Source organism: Mizuhopecten yessoensis, unplaced genomic scaffold (assembly GCF_002113885.1).
Source record: "Mizuhopecten yessoensis strain PY_sf001 unplaced genomic scaffold, ASM211388v2 scaffold9309, whole genome shotgun sequence".
In the NCBI taxonomy this organism is placed as follows: Eukaryota; Metazoa; Mollusca; class Bivalvia; order Pectinida; family Pectinidae; genus Mizuhopecten; species Mizuhopecten yessoensis.
In genome coordinates this window covers 2507-21662 of record NW_018407983.1, presented here as the reverse complement: position 1 = coordinate 21662, position 19156 = coordinate 2507, and the positions used below count along the sequence as shown (strand labels likewise).

General features: G+C 33.0%; 1 protein-coding gene across 1 annotated transcript; it reads right to left on the bottom strand.

The window, feature by feature from the left end:
• Positions 1-6118: 6118 nt before the first annotated feature.
• On the bottom strand, positions 6119-18557 carry LOC110457778 (allene oxide synthase-lipoxygenase protein-like). The gene is made up of 16 exons (XM_021509176.1): positions 18139-18557; positions 17368-17432; positions 17071-17115; positions 16545-16673; positions 16163-16254; positions 15145-15304; positions 14868-14960; positions 14393-14483; positions 14087-14204; positions 13079-13171; positions 12756-12816; positions 11795-11903; positions 10871-10980; positions 10515-10697; positions 9909-10075; positions 6119-8398 (listed from the first exon to the last, which is right to left on the bottom strand). Exons 1-16 carry the CDS (start codon positions 18197-18199, stop codon positions 8284-8286), a joined length of 1692 nt encoding a protein of 563 aa, XP_021364851.1. The 5' UTR covers positions 18200-18557; the 3' UTR covers positions 6119-8283.
• Between the last annotated feature and the right edge of the window lie 599 nt (positions 18558-19156).

Below are 19156 nucleotides of genomic sequence, written 5' to 3'. Positions count from 1 at the left end.
CTGTGAATATACAAGTTCTTCAACACCAAACTTTTGTTAAAGCATCTAACATATTTTTTCTTCAGAATGAATAGAAATAAGCATCTACTGGTAATAGGTCCGGTTTCACATGTGCATAATGGTGACAATTATACAAAATAAATGTCAGAATCTCTGTTAAACAAAAATATTCACTCTTCATTCATTATCATCCATTCATTCATTTGACCAAAATCATTTAAGCATTTAGTTGAGAAGTTTTCCATGAAAACTTTCAGTACAAAGCAATCCATATTTCTCCACAAAGACTAAGAATTCTCTTACTGCTGTGTTATCAGCTAATTTGGAGAAGGCAAAGTGAAATTCTTAAGTTTAAAATGATTTCCTAAATTTGATGTATTAATTCATTAGTACGCAGACCTGTCATAGAAATGCCAGAAGAAGCTTCTTTTACTCTATCTGTTCACAGGGTAACTTTTGTTCTTGCATTGTATTTAGAGGGAAATGTTACGCCACAGTCCAATTTTTAGCCATAATTTCCGTAGTGAGGGCAAGTTTATTGTGATGGCAGATGTTGGTGTACAGCACACAATGTTTCAAATGTGAAGGTCAAAATGATCGCTGTGTGAATATGTTTTAACCGGTGAAGGCCAAACATTTCATTCAATGGCTGAGTTTCCCATTATACAGTATTTTATTTGTTAAGTTGATTGTGATTATAAAATGCAGGTGGTGTGAGTTGAATCGTCAGTAGCATTAACTGCAGTGAGAAGCTAATTTTGTCAAAATTTTGACTAAGGAGTCTATATTATTACATATATAATGTAAGAATTGACCTTCTACCATTTTAGTGTTACAACAGTCGATACACTAGTTGGATGCTCGCTATGATACCATTTCTTTGACAGGTACCTGTACGGTCTGATTGAAACCTATATCCTTGACATATTTTATAAAAAATCCTAAACAAGAACATGTTTGGGCAAAAAAGCTGCAGCAGTGGATTTTGTGACATCTGCAAAATTAATCTTTCAGGTGTGTAACGAGGACCATCCTGAACATAGGTCTCAAACATAATGATTGTCAGTGCGCTGAAAATATCAATTTAGCAATTGTCTGGAGAACAGTTGGGAAGACCAGCTTTCTTTTCTTGTTCTATTTAAGTCATTAACTGTATGGAACGAAACCGCATTGGTACTTAAGGTTTTAAGTTGAAAAACTTTTTTGACAATAGAATAATTTAGCAGTATATTTTAACTTAAGTCAGTTAAAGGGTTCATGTACTCACTGCTAATAATTGTAGTTCCACTGCAACCACAAAACGGTAAAATACACAATGACGGTTTCATTGAATAAACTGTATACGAGGAACATTTAGCTGCAGATCAATTTTCTCCTTTTCCGCCCTCTGTAACTAGGGAAAATTCATTATTACAATGAATATAGAAAAACAACATATTCTAATTCATCTGAGATAAAACATGCGATTTGATTGGTCAATCCAAATAATTTGCAACATTATAACCATGCTCTGCTCTGCGTCACCAGTAAAACTCAATTTGCGACAGTATATATTATAATCACGTTATACTGCTGCAAATTTCAAAATGCAGTAGGTTATCCCCTAAATATACATAGTAATTTAATGTGAATGACGAAATTGATGTTGGGAGAAAATTAAATTGATGGGAAAAGGGCAAAAGTTTCACTAGGCAAAATATTCCTGGTATGCAGTAGCATACATTTACATGGCGCACTCGATTGATCTATACCATTGTAACTGGTCAAAGTAAATTGTGACCAATAAAGAAATATACCAAGTACAACTAATCCAGTTATGAATTAAGAAACAGATGGATAAAGAGTTCACATTTGATCAGAGTTTAAAAGTTTGATAAATACAGTGTGAGTGATAGTGCTAAATTTAATGAAAAGAAAAATTCTCTACACCTTTTCTAGGACTTGTTCGGAGTCATTGTTGAGCTATTATCAACCATAGCAACATATAAGTATCAAAATTAGTGTTAAAAAAGCATAATCAATGTTGTCCTTTCCAACTTAAGGTTTGTTTGGTATTTTATGGTTATGTTGTAATGATGTACTGTATAATGACTAATGTTTGTGTGACAGAAAATTTGCTGTTTTTCAAGTAATAGTCGAAATAATTGGTGGGCTATGCATAATTTTAACTGAAACTTATAACTTAAAAAATAGACATTTCTACTGCTGTTTTTTCTTAAAAACTTTGCAGCATTGATGTAGATTCTGGAGAAAGATTCCAAGAAATGATTTTTTTATGAGTCAATGTAACAAGTTTGCTTTGTGTACAGTATGTTACTATAAATGTTTGTACGATTGATCGGATGTACATAGTGAGAACATGTGTAATATTCAAACTTATTTATGAAATGTGGCTTTCTGCCCAGTGTCTATGCTATTTATAGTGTGTACATTCTTAAAGAATACCTGATCTTTAATCTTTAAACGTTTTAAATTTGGATTCTTCTGAATTTTTATATCAAAACAATAGTAGCTTATTTTATTCCTGTAACTAATGTAAATTGATATTTATTTTGTATAGTTGTAAATACCTGCTGGCAGCAGACCGTTTTACCCCTGATATTGTACATTTTACAAAGCTTGGCTCCTCGTCCTCTATAGCTGTGTGGCTGTTTTGGTTTTCGTCCATGATCCGTCTCTGATGAATCGTATAAAATAATTCAGGGATTTCAATTTTGAATTGAACTATTGTGTTTCATAAACACTACATTTTCCTGATCACTGTTATTCAATGGAGTGCATTCAAGCATGGCTTGCAACTCTTTGACTGTGTTTGTTGTTTAATGGAATTGATTTAATACAGATTCATGGTTTATTAATTAGTGTCTGCGATTCATTAGATTGAGAAAAAGTCCCAATCTTGTACATTTTGTCAAAGTTTTTTTCCCCTTCACTCAATTAGACAGTACACCTATTACATTAACTTAAATGTGCATTTTATGATAAAATTGTCATTCAGCAAAGGACAATTTCTCACATGTAATTTCATTATTATCAATTCATTCAAATTTTTAAATTGTTTCTGTTACAACCATGATAATTAGATGTCAGTAAGAGAGCCTACTGTGGCATCCTATTTTATTTAAGTGTGTCTAAGTGTGTATGAATGTTGACGTTCCCCATACATCCTTCTTCAGTCTTTACTCTCCTTCAGGTTGAAATAGGAGGGGGACTGGGAACTTGATCTAGGGATGATATATGGAGGTTCTGGTTGAATTATGGTCGAAGTGATGTATGAAAGCCATGGCATAATGCAAAGCCAGAGAAATACGTGGATATTGTCTGTAAGGCGTGATCAAATGTAGATGAAGTGCATCACAAATTTCATTCAAATAAATGAAATGAAATAATTCATTTGTTTTGTTGTTATTACAATTATTCTGCTATTACATATATCGGAGCATTTTTCCAGTGGAATAGAATAACTTGATAAACAAATCATTTTTGTATCATTTGTAAAGTTCTACAATGTGTATTTAGTAGTTAGATGAAAACCACAATAATAAATTATGAAGATTAGGAAAAAGAAAACGAATCAAAAGATTTAAGTCGAATGAATGGCATTAGCCGAAGAAAAGTAATCGTTTGTGTAGCTACAAATGTTCTGCAGTGAAGGTGACACAAGAACCTTCTGCACATGTATTTGGGTTTGTATATTTTGCAAACGCCGTACCTCAATTTTCGTTACGTTTAGAGATTGTTTATATTCTGACTTGTATTAGCTAGTTCACAAGAATTTAGTGCGTGCAGACTCAGATAGTTTTGTTTCTGCAATTAAACAAAATTTGTTATTAACTTTAATTTTAAATACATTCAGTAAGCCTGTTTGGTCTATTCTTTTGATTGCTTCACGTATCAAAAAGTGTTAATTGAAGCAAACTTGGCTGAGGCTCGCATATATATATATATATATCCCACTTTGTCCGTGACCTTAGACCTTTAACCTTGACAGATAACCACCAACACCTTATCAGGTATAGCACTCAATGTTTGCATACTATAGTATAACTATAAAGTTAATTTGTATAGAGGTTCGTGAGATGTCAAGTACATGATATTTTTATTTCAAAAGTGGTGTGACTTTGACCCTAGACGCCTAACCTTGACTGATGACCCAACAAAATATATACAAGTGTAGAATCAGATATTACCATACTATGATGTGAATATGAACTAAATTTTGTTCGGCAGTTCATGAGCTATATTTATTGTTCACAAGCTTTTAAATATGTAGGCTCCGATGGCACAACTCAGGTGACAGCAAATGATCAAATAGATTGCAAATATATTCTGTCGGTTAGTTAAAATTTAGTTTTGACTTATAATTTTCCATTTTTGATAAGTAGATTGTCCAACAAAATTTGTCAATGCCTAATAAAAGTTGATAAACTACACCCAAATATAAAAACCCATTTAATTGATCAATGTCTTATAAAGGTGGATAAACTACACCCAAATATAAAAACCTGTTTACTATATTTTCAATCTTAATAAAATATTACCACCCCTGTAAATCTCTGATATCTCCTAAATGAAATGAAAACAGATTTATTTTCACAGACTTTTGTTTTATTATGTATTTTATTAAACCTGTTGTATGATTGATGTTGAAGCTGAGGCAGAAAGAAAATACAATTTGAAATAGCCATCATTACACCATGGCCACTTCTCGAAAGAATAACATACGTATATGGTATATGAAAAAGACAGAAGATAGAAGTTAATAAATGTCAACTCCAAATTATCTCTTACAACATAATCAAATAAAGTCACATCATCAAAAGCTAATAATACTATTAGAAGTGCATAACTAGAGGCTTATAACTTAATTAATCTTTTTAAAATACACAGATTTAAAATACTTGAGGTTATAAAATTATCAAATCAAAACATATATTTCAAAAAAACAAATTGGAGATATTTCCATTCAAAATTAAAAAAAAACATCAGTATAGTTCTGTGTCCTATATCCCAAAATGCAATTAACATATTTAAGTATCACAAGAAGACCGATTCTCAGGGCATTTCGCTGTTACACAGCTCTCCAGAGCAATGGTTTGTTTTAAATGTACAATCGTAACATTTGTAACGTTGCTTGATTTATGATGTTTTCAGAATATACACTATTATAGTGTGAATAAAAAATGATACCGAAATCAATTAACAAAATTTATCAAGTTTTGTAAAAAAAATCTTTTTAGAATATATGGAATTAAAATACAAATAAGATGCAGCAAAATTATAGAACAGATTTAAAACATATAAGAAATGAGATAAGACAATAAAAGTATCACACAATCCAAAATGTCAGATGGCAGAGGTAACCAGGGCACAGTATGAAGTATCACTCTTTGCAGATAATGCAAAGGCAGATGGGGCCATCCCAGGAATGGACCAGCCTCCTGAATTCTTTGAAGTTTTCAACTTTTCTGAAGTCATTTGGGAGACTGTTCCAAACCCGGGCGGCCTCAAAAGCAAACGATTTATGTCTATGCTTCACAGTGTTGACCCTGGGCACTTGCAGTATTTTCTTTCCTGAAGTCATAATTATACATCTTAATATTTACAAGATTATGAATATATTCAGGAGAAATTTTGTTTATAATTTTAAAAACCTCACAGCCCATTTCCGTCAGACGCCTTACATGAAGCCTGTCGCTGTTGGTGATACTGAATAAGTGTCTGAAGGATGAGTTGTGATCATTATGTATAAACCTTAAAGCTCTTTCTTGTATCTTTTCTAACTTTCTGACACTCTTCATGGAACAAGAGTGCCAGACTAAATAAAGGACAGTTGTTAAAATTTGAAACAATAAATGAATTATAAATTACAAGTCTACCTTGTTTGGTTAAAAAACTCCCAATTCGCTTTAAAATGGACAATTGCCTTGAGGCTTCCCTACAAATTTCAATGATATGAGCTTCAAAGTTTAAAAATGAATTAAAGTTCACACCTAAAAGTTTGACAACACTGTCAGGAACAATATATATTTCGCCAATACTAAAAGACGGTATAGCATCTACCGAACGTTTCCCTATACAAATGGCCTGAAATTTATCAGGGTCTGCTTTCATCTGGTTTAATTTAAACACGTCTATTAAATTTTGACAGTCATTTTCAATATTATGTTTTAAAGCATCTGGGTCTTTATTTGATTCGCTGACAGTGTTGTCGTCTGCATAATTATATAATTTATAGGATGTCGCATATAAAAACATATCATTTACAAATACTTTAAAAAGCAAGGGTCCTAAAATAGAACCCTGGGGTACCCCTTCAGCACTTCCAGCCAGTCACCGCATTTGGAGCCAATTTTTACCTGCTGCTCCCTGCTGCTCAGGAAGCTGGACACCAGGTTAACTGAGGCTTTGCTCAGGCCATAGGCCTCCAGCTTCCCGACCAACAAGTTAAGAGGAAGACAGTCAAAAGCCTTGGACAGGTCCATCAGTATGGCAGCGACATACACATGGTTGTCCAGGGCTCTACGCCAATCCTCAACAAGTCGCAACAGGGTAGATTGACACCCAAATCCTGGTCGGAAGGCTGCAAGCAAAGGATGAAAAACATTACTAAAAAAGGCAGTCAGTTGATCACACATGGTTCTTTCAAAAATTCCATAACATTACTTACCAACATGACCTGCATATCATATCTTAAATACATTGTACATTACAAAATCTTGATAATAAGCCATATTAGAAAAGATGGGCTGGTTTTAGGAATAAGCTTTGGATTCCTTACAGTCATATCCATTTTGAGAGTAGACATCTTTGAAAATAGACCGGGCTTCAAAGTATGCCTTCGACTCCAAGTGGGAATCATATTTCCGCTCACGACCTAAATATGTTTGACAAATCTAACAGTATTAATTCCGTATAAATAAATAAAACTGGTACGATAAAAATATTGGATAATGTGTGCCTGGTACATTTTCATTGCCCCAACCCAACCCAACCTGTTCGTGTTCCATCTACTATATATTCCGAAAATAGAATGGTTTCTAGAGAACGCTCGTGTGGCTCACTGTCTTCCAAAAACAGACGGTCTTTTTGTAATTGTCAGAATTATTGTATATAAACCGCGTATGGGCCCAACCCCTAAGAAATTAATTAAGCGCTGCTGACAAGGGTAATCAGACAAGGATTTGTTTTCTCATCAAATGAAAGTTTTTTGCAGGTTTATAATTTTTCTTTCGCTATCCAGGTCATTTTGTCGACGATTAAGACTAGAGATAACAAACGCATGTCTTGTAGATATGTGTTTATATAGGTATTCAAGAATAATCCTGGAGGGGGCCATGAGGCCATTGGCCCCTCAAAATTGAAATTAACCCTTCTATTCTTCAATTTTCTTTTAATTGTACATAGACTGGCCCCTCTTAATTTTGATATCGACCAAAACTGCTGGAAATGCCCCACTGCACTCAAATTCCAGTATTTTCCCCTGGGTATTGTCTGAACGAACTTGGCCTATCAGTTTAGATTTTTTTCTCATTAGGTGTTTTCATTTAATCAGAATATTTCGGTTGTTTACTGGTATAAAAATACAACTGAATGTATGTGTATTGCTATTTATAATATTAAATTGTAGACAGTTTTCAAAATACACAGCACTCAATATTCGAAAAACATTTACTGTAATTTTACATTGATGTCATTTAGGGAGTTTATGACCTGTCACTTGTTTCGTTTTTGCACAAATTCTGCTTTTTGTCTTTAAAGTAAAAATATTTTCATACAAGCCTATGTATTGTTATACTACATACACCAAACTAATAATATAAAAAAATACCGTCAATTAATTTTTTGGTGGATTCGCATTTTGGCGAGTACACAACAAATATATCTGTTTTCTGTTGATAAACAATACTTACAATATCATCCAAACCTCGTTCATTAGTTTTGGAGAAGTCGTTCACACATGGCAGTAGTCTGAGACAGAATTGTTTGTGATTTCCTCGAACAACTCGACAGGAGTACTTGGACGTTTTACATGAAGATTAACAGAGTAATCAACACATAGCGTGTCGACGAGACAATAATATAATAAACAATGATGTTCACTATATTCTCTCTGCTTTATTCTCGTTATACTACTGAAAATTACAAAATTTACGTTAGATCGTGACAGTTCATTTATATTTAATATCTTTTATATTTGTCAACACAAACTTCTGCTTAGTCACGACAAAGCGTCGTCAGTAGTCGTGGTAGGTGCCCAGGAAATTTGGGGTGATGTTGAAGCTAGATGCTGATAGAATTCGGAATGTTGTCGGGGCTTGCCCAAGGGTAAGGATGAGTTCTTGTGCTATTTCTTTCCTCAATTCTTACAGCAGCTTTTTTCAAATCTTTCCTAAACCTAAAATAAAAAATATTGAAATTATTTTCTCATATTATAAAACAATGTTTTTCAGGGAGATGTTATCTATCGAAAAAGAAGAACCGTTTTATCAATATTGGTAATTGTCAAATCGTAAATGTGATTTACGAAAATCACTTCAGTAACGTTAAAATAGTTCAAAAACGCAAGTTAATGAAGTTATTTTCCTTATGTTGTTTAAAATATCATTTCGTTCCGCGAACAGTTCTCCAAATATAATTAAATTAATCACACTCTACATCCATAACAACGTTATATCTCAGATTTTGTTCTACGATATGAAACCTTTTGCTACAAATTTGACATTAAGAACTTTTGGCTTTTTGAGATTGAGTGTTCACCATGGGATTGATAGTTGAAATTGACCACCAAGCTTTACTCAGAAGCTAATACCATTATACAAAGTAATCCTATGCAACACCAAATATATCATCTTCTAAATCCATGATTCCCTCTCTTCATCTATTCTTTACATCCCTGTTATATGTCGCGATTGAAGGTTCTGTAAGTGGTCCCTTGCGAATTACACGAGTTGACTAGTCTGAAAACTGTTACATCTTGCATAACTGTGATATATTTGATACACGACAAAACAAATCGCCTAGCAGCATAACGGTAAATGAACATAACTTTGATTAGTGAGTAACTCCTTTGTTATCTTTAGCAGACAGGAGTCAGTCTAGCAACCTGTCGATTTTTCATGTTTCGAACCAATTAAATGACTAATCGAATTTGGCATGACATATTCCAGAAGATAGAGGATAGAACGAGACCCTTGGATTTCGAAGTAAGGATAGACGAGCTTCAGCATGCTGTCTTAGTCTGGAAAGTTCGTTATCACGTGGTCCATACTGCACGTTTTATATTATACTGACTAGAATACATATCAACTGTCAACACATCTAACAAGAGTACCACAGGGCAGGATGATATTCGCCCGTTCCAAACCAATCTGACATACTTAAAATCCATTTGATGCATTATGCTAAAAAACGGGAATGAACGGAGAAGAAACAACATTGGTTCTGCATTAAGTTGAGAGCTATTCCTGGAATGTGGTGAAAGAGGAGAAAACATTTTGTTCTTGACTAACTTACCCTGAAGAAATACTATATTTCATAGTATGGCATTTTAAAAACAGCGTTGCAACTGTCCCTTGTACATATTTCAAACCACGAAATGTCACTTTTTGCCAATAATCGATTTATACTGCACCCTTAAAACCAAAGATATTTCTATTGTATAGTAATCTGTTCAACTCAGAACTTAGCTCCAGACTTTGTATAATGTACAATATAATTCTTAATTTAAGAATGACCAATCAAAGCACAGTATGCTAATTCGTTATGCGCGAATTTAGATCAAGTTCGAACTTAGCCTCACTCTTCGTATAATGTATATTTATGCCTAGTTTCATCAATAACCAACTATGTTTAAGCAAGTTATTTTGCGGAAACTAAAATTTGGGCGTATAAAAACAAATACTCACTGCTTCACCGCATCGTCTGCCTTAAGCGGTATACTATCTCTCGTGATGAAATTTCCCAAGCAGCGGGTGTTCCTTGTGCTCAGAAACTTCATAACGACCATTTCCAACAGGCAAGTGATTTTGGGCGGAATCGCTTTGATGATGGCTGTCTCAGTTACCATGATGTTCTTTGTTTAAAATAAAGATAATATGTTTAAAAAACAAAACACATGCTTCAGAATTCTATTCCAATCTGAAGCATGTATTTGATACAATAGGAGTACAAAGATTTATCTATATAAACGTAATACTTTGGTATGCATTGTATCGTGATTTGTTGTTAAAGTAAAAAAAAGTCGGTTCCAATTGCAGCTGTGAAATACATTTATGTATCTGTGTTGGTAATACTATTAGAAAATTGAATAGAGAATAGTATGCATGACCGTTAAGTAAATGTGCATTGGAGCATTCAACACTGGCGGAAGATCAGATGGCGGGTACACGAATAGGATTGAACAGCAGCCATTACTATGTTAAGTTCTCTTTTGGTAGAAAAATGGTCAAATGTATTTGTGGCAAAAATTTTGAGGTGATAAATTGAATCTCTATATGGATATTAAGCCGTACCGGATCTTGAGGTGGTGACCCTCTCATGCCCGCGGGGTAGGCTGGCTGGAAGCCGTACTGTTCGTACTGTGGGAAATTGGTGACGGCGTGACCCACACTGCACATGTATATGGTGCTGGTCAGTATTTGTACCAGCTGATCACAGGTAGATATAGTCGAACCATTCTTATCTAATGGAATGCCCTGCAAGAATTAAATTGTTATTGCATCTAAAGAATGCATATTTCATACATATATATAACTTTAAACAAATGAGTCATTCGAAATATTTAATAATTTATAATTTAAAAAATTAAATAATACATAGAATTAAAGAAAGCAATGGCCTTTTATCGGACTATGATGAAAAAACTTACCTTGATTTCACAGCCACCGTTGACAGGTTCTCTTTTAGCAATCAGTGCCGCTACCCAGGCTTGTATTTGTGCATCATTACTTACTTGGTGTTTGCCATTATAACCGTCATCTACATGTAACGGATTGAAATTTTATATCAAAAACGTATATTTTTATCTGTGGCATAAAACAAACATTTTTTCAAAAGCGATTCACATAACGAAACGTTAACTATCTTGTATAAGTGAATACCTAGTCTACCGAAGACAACTTACATACAATACATGCATAAATAACATTCTCAGATTCTGGTGTTGCTAAATTATTAGATTATGGTTAAATTAAAAGCCATTTGTCTGATATCGCTCCATCAAAGATAAAGTGCATTTGCTTAGTGTTAACTCTGAATCAATCTGATTATTTGTAGACTAAAGTGCCTTAAACATGATGGCAGCTTAATCACTGTAATTGTTTTCGCGTAGATATAATTTTCATGGTTTTTGCGTTAAGAATATTTCGCGAAAAAAATTACCCACAAAATAAATAGCAAATTAATCTGTCCTAATTATGTCATATTTTGATAATACAACGAGACATGAAATACCAATAAAACATATTTCCTGACTATGAACATTTTATAAAACACGCGATAATTAGGGACCGAGGAAGAAGGTTTTAAAGTAAATTGGTGTCAATTTTGAAGACATCGACACATTAAATATCCATTTTTCTTTTAGGAAAACACATTTTCACCTCAATGCGTAAAAAGATGATCGTTTGATTATTTGAATTCGTAAATAACGAGCAACACTCATATAGTTTAATTGCATACTCAAAAGGTCATCAGCGCGAAACATATATTTTGAACTATAAGTTATTGACATTAATCCTAAAATGATATGTCCGGCATTTTTTGAAATTATATAATTAAGTTTTGTACTTACCATCATAATAAACGTGGATATATGTATGGACATACTTCTGTATAGCGTCATAGACGAGAAGTGCGTCATCGCGGTAATAGTAGCCAGGTAGAGTACCTTCCCCTTCCACCTAAAACACACGCACATGTCAGCATAACCCAAATCAAAGGAAAAGCGATGTACACGTATCTTTTTTTATAAAACCGTTTAGCTCATCATTTAGCATTAGTCCAACTTAACGGACCATGAGCAAAGTTCAAATTATTGGATGTTTAAGCTAACATGGTTTGTAATCTTCGCCTATGTCATGAAAATTGACCGCACTGTTTACATATTTCAGCAATCAAATAACTATTCGAATAAAGTATTTGACTTTCATACATTTTGTAAGCTATATGTTTTTTGTTCTATTTATTCCCCCTTGAATAGATTACTGCTATATGCTATTTCTAAATTAAAATTACAGGGATTACGATAAGGTATAATACATTTGAAGGAAGTAATTGGATACTTGAATGTTGAGAGGGAAAAGTGAAACTATGACTTGACTTAAAACATTCTTACTTCAATTTCATTCTTTTGTATGATTTTGCACAAGCAGATTTCTTCAAAGGCTCATTTTTCCTGTACATTTAATAACTAGTTGTCACATATAATATGTTTAAAGACAATGCCTTTCTTTACAACGTGATTTTGCATGCTTTTATATTTTTGAAATTTATGATAGAAAAAATCAACACCGATAACTGCAGTTTTTGTTGTTGTTCAAACATAGATTTTGCTAACCTTCTTGCAGCTTTTTAACTCAAAGAAAGACTACTATGTTGTTACTTGTGCACAAATGGGTTCATCAATGTATTTATCAAGGAATAAAATAATGTTCACTATTTGTGGTAACGTTAGATACTCGGTAAATAGCCCAAGTACATTAAATCAATATTGTGTTTGAAGCACGTGAAATGATATATATATATAATCATACCCCTCTTATCTCAAGATCCCGTGGCAATGTCCCATCTTCATCCATCCTCCATTTCAACAATCTGATGTAAAAGGAATTATATAAATAAAGGTTTTTTTCATGGTGTTTCCCTCGAAAACTTGAAAAACTCGAAAAAAGAATATATAAATAGTTTAATATCATCAAAACTGGTGATTATTCCAAATTGAATGTAAGATTTTAATGAAACCCTCATAAATATTTGTTATGATAATTTCTGCTTAAATGCCCAATTAAGTAAGTTGATCATTTACAGAATAAATACTGTCTGATTTATATTGTTAAACGATGGTAAAAGATTTTACTGTCTTCGGATGATCTCGAACGTTCCTTCTCTGCCGATCGACCTAGTCTCGTCTACGATTCCATTTTTATTGATCAGGTAATCTCTTGCCTTCCTAAGAATGAAATTCCTTTTACAGTTAAACAATTTGGAATTAAATTGTTCTATATAACAAACGCAATAATTTGAAATATTTATTGTTACAAATCGTCTGGTTTTCTGTCACTATATAAAATGCCTAACATATCTTGGAAATGTAAATTGCACACATGCGTGCTGGCCACAATAGACATAACAATGCATATTAGACTGAACGTATCTGTCACAGTGTATATTTTCAAAACACCTTTTCAGGAAATTAACGCTTAGTATTTAAACGCCGTATTAGTAAATCAAAGGTATACACAATATTTTTAATAATAACTGTCCACACTATAACACAATCAAAGCAGCACACAATTTATAATATTACTAATACAATTTAACTTGCACATTATATGACTATATATAAGTTGTACACAAAATTACTAAAACAATCATGTCAACAATGTTACTAAATAATCATGTAAACAACTTTTCTAAACCAAAACTATAGCCAATATCACACAATCACAGTTGTGCACAATATCACTTCGTCAATGCTGAACAGATTATCACTAGTTGACAGCTTTAAATCATTTGTATTGCTATCCCCTGCAGTTTTTATCATAGACAAACTACTGACCTCTGATTAAATGGAGGCCAAATGTTTGTTGTCAAAATATAATATGTGATTCGTTTATTACAAGTTGCTTTGTGAAATATCACGTCTTTTCGTATTGCTGAGTTATCTGCTCTTGTGAGCAGGTATTGATTGTTACGTCATTTGTTTGTGAGAGTAACGTCACCAATTTTTGAGAAAACGACGTAATTTTCTCGCACAAACTAATGACGTAACAATCAATACCTGCTCACAAGAGCAGATAACTCTGCAATATGAAAAGACGGAATACTGGTTTTAGAATGCTTTTACGTAAAAGTATTCATTTACGTGTTAATAGCCAGTAGATAAAGAAAATGTGGAGCCAAGATTTCGTAGACAGGATGTGTCGTTGTTAAGTTCCGATGTGTCACTACATCAACACTCTCCATCAGTAGATGGGTGACACCTGCAAAATGTAATCTTGATAAATAGAAAGTCAGATATATATACCGATCACTTTATATACATTTAACACAGTGACTTTAATTTATCGAATGCAAAGTAAAACAAATAACTGTAACTGCCTTTATACTATATTGTAAAAACATGGTAAATGCCATCGATTTAATAAAGCTGTTTATGTATATTGCTTACCAAGGTGAGAGAACGAATCCTGGTAGGAGCTGTCTGCATGATTAAACCACAGTTTTGCCATCAACCAGCTTGGATCTTCGGGCAGAAACATCTGAAAAATAATGCAGAGTGATCACATAAATCAGGAAAAAAAATGATTTTGTAACAACGTCGATTTTTAAATAAATGTAAGTGCTGATTCATGTTTACGTCGTTAGTATTAACTTGACGTTGTATATACGTTGTATTGTCTTATGTTTACGTAGTTTGTGTGTTTGCATAAAAGATTTTTGTCAATCAATATTTTATGTTATGTTGTGCTGTTTTGATGGATTGTAGATAAGTTTACACTGAATATTGACATCATACTTAACGATATGGTTTTACTCATTATAGGTATTGTAAAGCGTTTCGAGCGTTGGCTCAGCTAAGTAATGATATATATATTGCCATAAGCAAAGTCAATGATCCATTAAGATTTCTTTGGAAAACTTACCGGGTTATTTTCTCCCGTTTGGTACAACTGTATGGCGATGGGCATTAATTCATTTTCAGCATCCACCAGGAACAATGCAATTGGAGAACATAGCTGAATGAAAATAAAACAGTCAAGCATTACATTGTCATTAATCCTGTATTACTATATTTCATATTGAGAATACATATCTATCTTATTTTATGTATTTTATTTTGCACTACAAGAAACAAATATGTTTTTTCAATGCTAATTTTCAGGTGAAAACGTGTAAAATTATCTTGACGAGACTATTTACTCCAAATGTATCCTTCATCCCGTCTAGAATGTCGTAATCCACAATGAACAGTCTATTTTCTTGGATGGCTGTATCCAAGGTGAAATCAGTCTTCCCAGATTTCTGTTGTAAAACCTTCTGTAGGAATTCCCTTCGTTTATTAACGTTTTCTTTCATGTTTCTGAAAACAAATGTCTAACGGTAAGGTTATAATCATTACATAATGTGAAAGTATGATAAAAAACCAACAACAGCAAAATAGGAAATACATGTAAGGTTAAATATCATTTTAAAAAATTATAATGGAATTAATTTAGCGACGTGACAACAGACTGTAGCTGTACATTAATTAACCTACAGCTACAGTTACAAAACCCATAATACACAGCTACTTCCTCAGAGACAAACTTATTACAGCTACTACCTAAGATACCGCCTAACTACAAGTACTATCTTAGATGCCATTTTATTTCAGCTAATACATCAGGTACCATCTTACTACAGTTACAGCAGAAAGATGGTATCTAAGGTAGTAGCTGTAGTAAGATGGTATCTATGATAGTAGCTATAGTAATATGTTATCTATGGTAGTAGCTGTAGTAAGATGTTATCTATGATAGTAGCTGTAGTAAGATGTTATTTTTGGAAGTAGCTGTAGTAAGATGTCATCTATGATAGTAGCTGTAGTAAGATGGTATGGTAATAGCTGTAATAAGATGTTATCTATGATAGTAGCTGCAGTAAGATGGAACCATAGTAATAGCTGTAGTAAGATGGTATCTTTGGTAGTAGCTGTAATAAGATGGTATCTATGCTAGTAGTTATAGTATGATGTTATCTTTGGCAGTAGATATAGTAAGATGGTATGGTAGTAGCTGTAAAAAGATGTTATCTTTGGTAGTACTTGTAATAAGATGTTATCCATGATAGTAGATGTAGTAAGATGGTATTAGGTATCCATCTGCTAGGTTTTTGATATTATTCTGAGGTTGCTCTAAAGTGAATTAAATTCCTTTGTTATCATTGTTCTATTATTTACCCTGGTATTGCTGTACAGAGTCGGATGACGAACGGGTTAACACCAACTAAACGTTGCCTTCCAAAGAACGCATCATCTCTCCAAATTTCAGGCTGAAAAAAATCAATGTTTCATTCCGAAGATAATAGTTAATTAATACAAAAGAGAGTTGATTGGACAGAGAAATCTCAAACTTGAGGGATGAGGTTTTTAGCTGTGTTTGTTAGGTTCTGCCGAGCGTTGGACAACTGAAAATCAACCGAGGTTGTTATTGGTTGTGTAACTCATCCTTTTGAGTTAATTATTTAAGACCAACAACTATTTTGTAATGACTGAGATGAAATATGGTCACATTTGTTTGATTGTCGGCAAATGATTAAACATGAACTCCGCCTGTACTTACCGTTGGAGGTTTGGGAACTATCCATCTATACGCATTCAAAAGGTCTGACAATTTATCCCATCTCCGAGTGAGAAATCTATCGATGAGGTAGACAATACCCAACACAATAAGAAGAACCCCGGCGCGAAGCTGAGAAGAAAAAAAACATCGCTGCTTTAGGATATAAATGCAGAAACAGTAGGGACAAATGCCAAATTTTATAAAGTTTCTGTTTCATGAAATGGATTCATGAAAAATAAATTTCAAATTTTCGTTTTCTTGATCACTGCTTCGTTGAAAACAACAACTCTACGCACGGAAAATCTTTAAACTAATTCTGTACACATTTTAAGATTGATTGTTCGAATCTTGTTTTAACTGCATTTGTATTTGAATAATATTTTAGTATATTGGATATGTATACAAAGTTACACTCAATAAGTGCATGTATGTTTATATATTACTAGTTTCCGAAACTACTCACAGTAGTTAGCTGGTCTGTATACGTGTATATGTAATTTAATATAAAAATGAATGAAATATTAACCTTCTCGAAACAGTTAAACCTCTCTTGTCTTGGCAGTGTTTTCACCTGTAAAAAGAAAATACGTTAATACTATTCAGTTAACATGGTACATTTATTTTCAAGATGAAACATGCCCGATCTCCACATAGTCGTTATTGTGATATAATAAAAAAAAACAATCTCCTTAAAACCACCATGTCGACATCAGTGATATTCCTCTTATCTTGATACAATAATTAAAATTACAAAGTGTCGACCTGCTAAGCATACATAATATTGAATATACATAATAAACTAACGAGTGCGTAAAATACTTGCTCTAGAGGGAAGGCCTCGGACGGATTCCACCAACTGATACTCGTCCTTCGCAGACTGGAGATTATCTATAATAGTTTTATTCTTCAATTTAATTGTTGTTTGGTCAATTAATATAATACAAAAAATAATACACTAACATTTGAAGGGAATTAAATAATTTTTAGTATAACATATTTGTTGAGGAAATCAATTATAGTAATAGTCATGATAACAAGTCCCAATCCTGTCAGTCTCCATTAAATAGTAATAATATAATCATATTTGAAAGCGATAAATGAACTGTTATGAATCAACTTTTGGGATAAATGACGAATATTACGTTTAAGTTGTTCTGACCTATATTTACACTTTTGAAGTGCTTTAAATTTTCCGATGCAATCATAAATAAAATAAAAATCAGTCATTTTTTTTTCTATTTATGCATGGGGGCAACGCAGCAGAGAGAACAGCGTGTTTCGCGGGAAAATGTAAAACTTTCGCTCAGGGTCCTAGCAACAGCATGGCAACAAAACAAAATAAAAAAATAGTTCCATTTTCAAAAATTTAATTCGTATAATTCATGCAAGTCATATATTTTATCATTATCAAGTACTTTACACATCTTATTCTAGCTTTTAAATCAAACCAATCACTTTTAATGTTAATCATATCCGCATAACAAAACTACGCAGTGATGAGGTCACATGTGTTATGGAAAAATGAATGTCATTTTCGTCAATTGGTCAAAGCAGAATGTAAATGTAATGTATTGTTATCTAATTTCTGAATTACCTTTAGCTGTTGGACCATCCGGAGCTTCGTTCCCTGATGCCCGATTTGGTGTAGTTGCCATTCTCTGCTAAGATATAGACATTTATCATTGTCCGAACTAAACAAATAATGATGTTTTGATTTAATTGATGTAAGTTAACGATATGTTAAGTTATGACAGAGGTTAGCAACTGTGTCTACATTTAGTTTTAGATCTAGATCAAACAGTCTAAGACGCATTCTGTGGCCCCTGAAAACACATTTGAACTCTTCCGATTCGAAGGTCGGAATAGTTCATTATGAATTTTAAGGTGTGAATGGGTTAAGTCAACTTCGCGAGCCAATGGTGTTCAATGCGATACTCTCCTATTGAATAGAAGAGTATCATTTAATTTTTTTCATTTCAGTAAATTTTATTGAAAAATCAAAAGGATTGGACAACAGGCTATGCCTATATAAGTCCTCTCCTAGCCAGAATTACAAACAAATATAAACTATATATAGAAAGAAATAGAAAGAAATGGTACATGAAATAGTTACAGAAATAGTGATGCAAGGGGAGTAACTCCCATAGAAGTTTTAGTTAAATAAATATATATATGCCTCATTTATTTAGACAAAGGATCCCCCAGTGATGGGCAGCAAGAGATCCATAAGCTACTAGGGATTCTGACCATACAAAGTCCTTAGCCATACACTGGCTTTGGTCATTCACCCCAGCAGACCTTTGATCCTTGCCATGCAACACTAGGAGATAATACAATGTACATATTTTGTATATAGTTAATTATTTTCAGCAGAAGTCATCATTTTTTCATCATCATCCAACCACCTACATTCATCAATTTATTTTATCAATTTATAAAGTAAGAATTATATTAATTTTTTTTTTCTATTTTTTTTTTTTTTAGAAAGACTTGTAAGCAAGATGAATTTTATTATTCACAGTACAGAAACAACTAATGGTGGTTAAGGAATCTTTTTGTATCAGTGATAAAGACTGACACCTTTTCAAGTATAGAAGCATTTATATCATCAA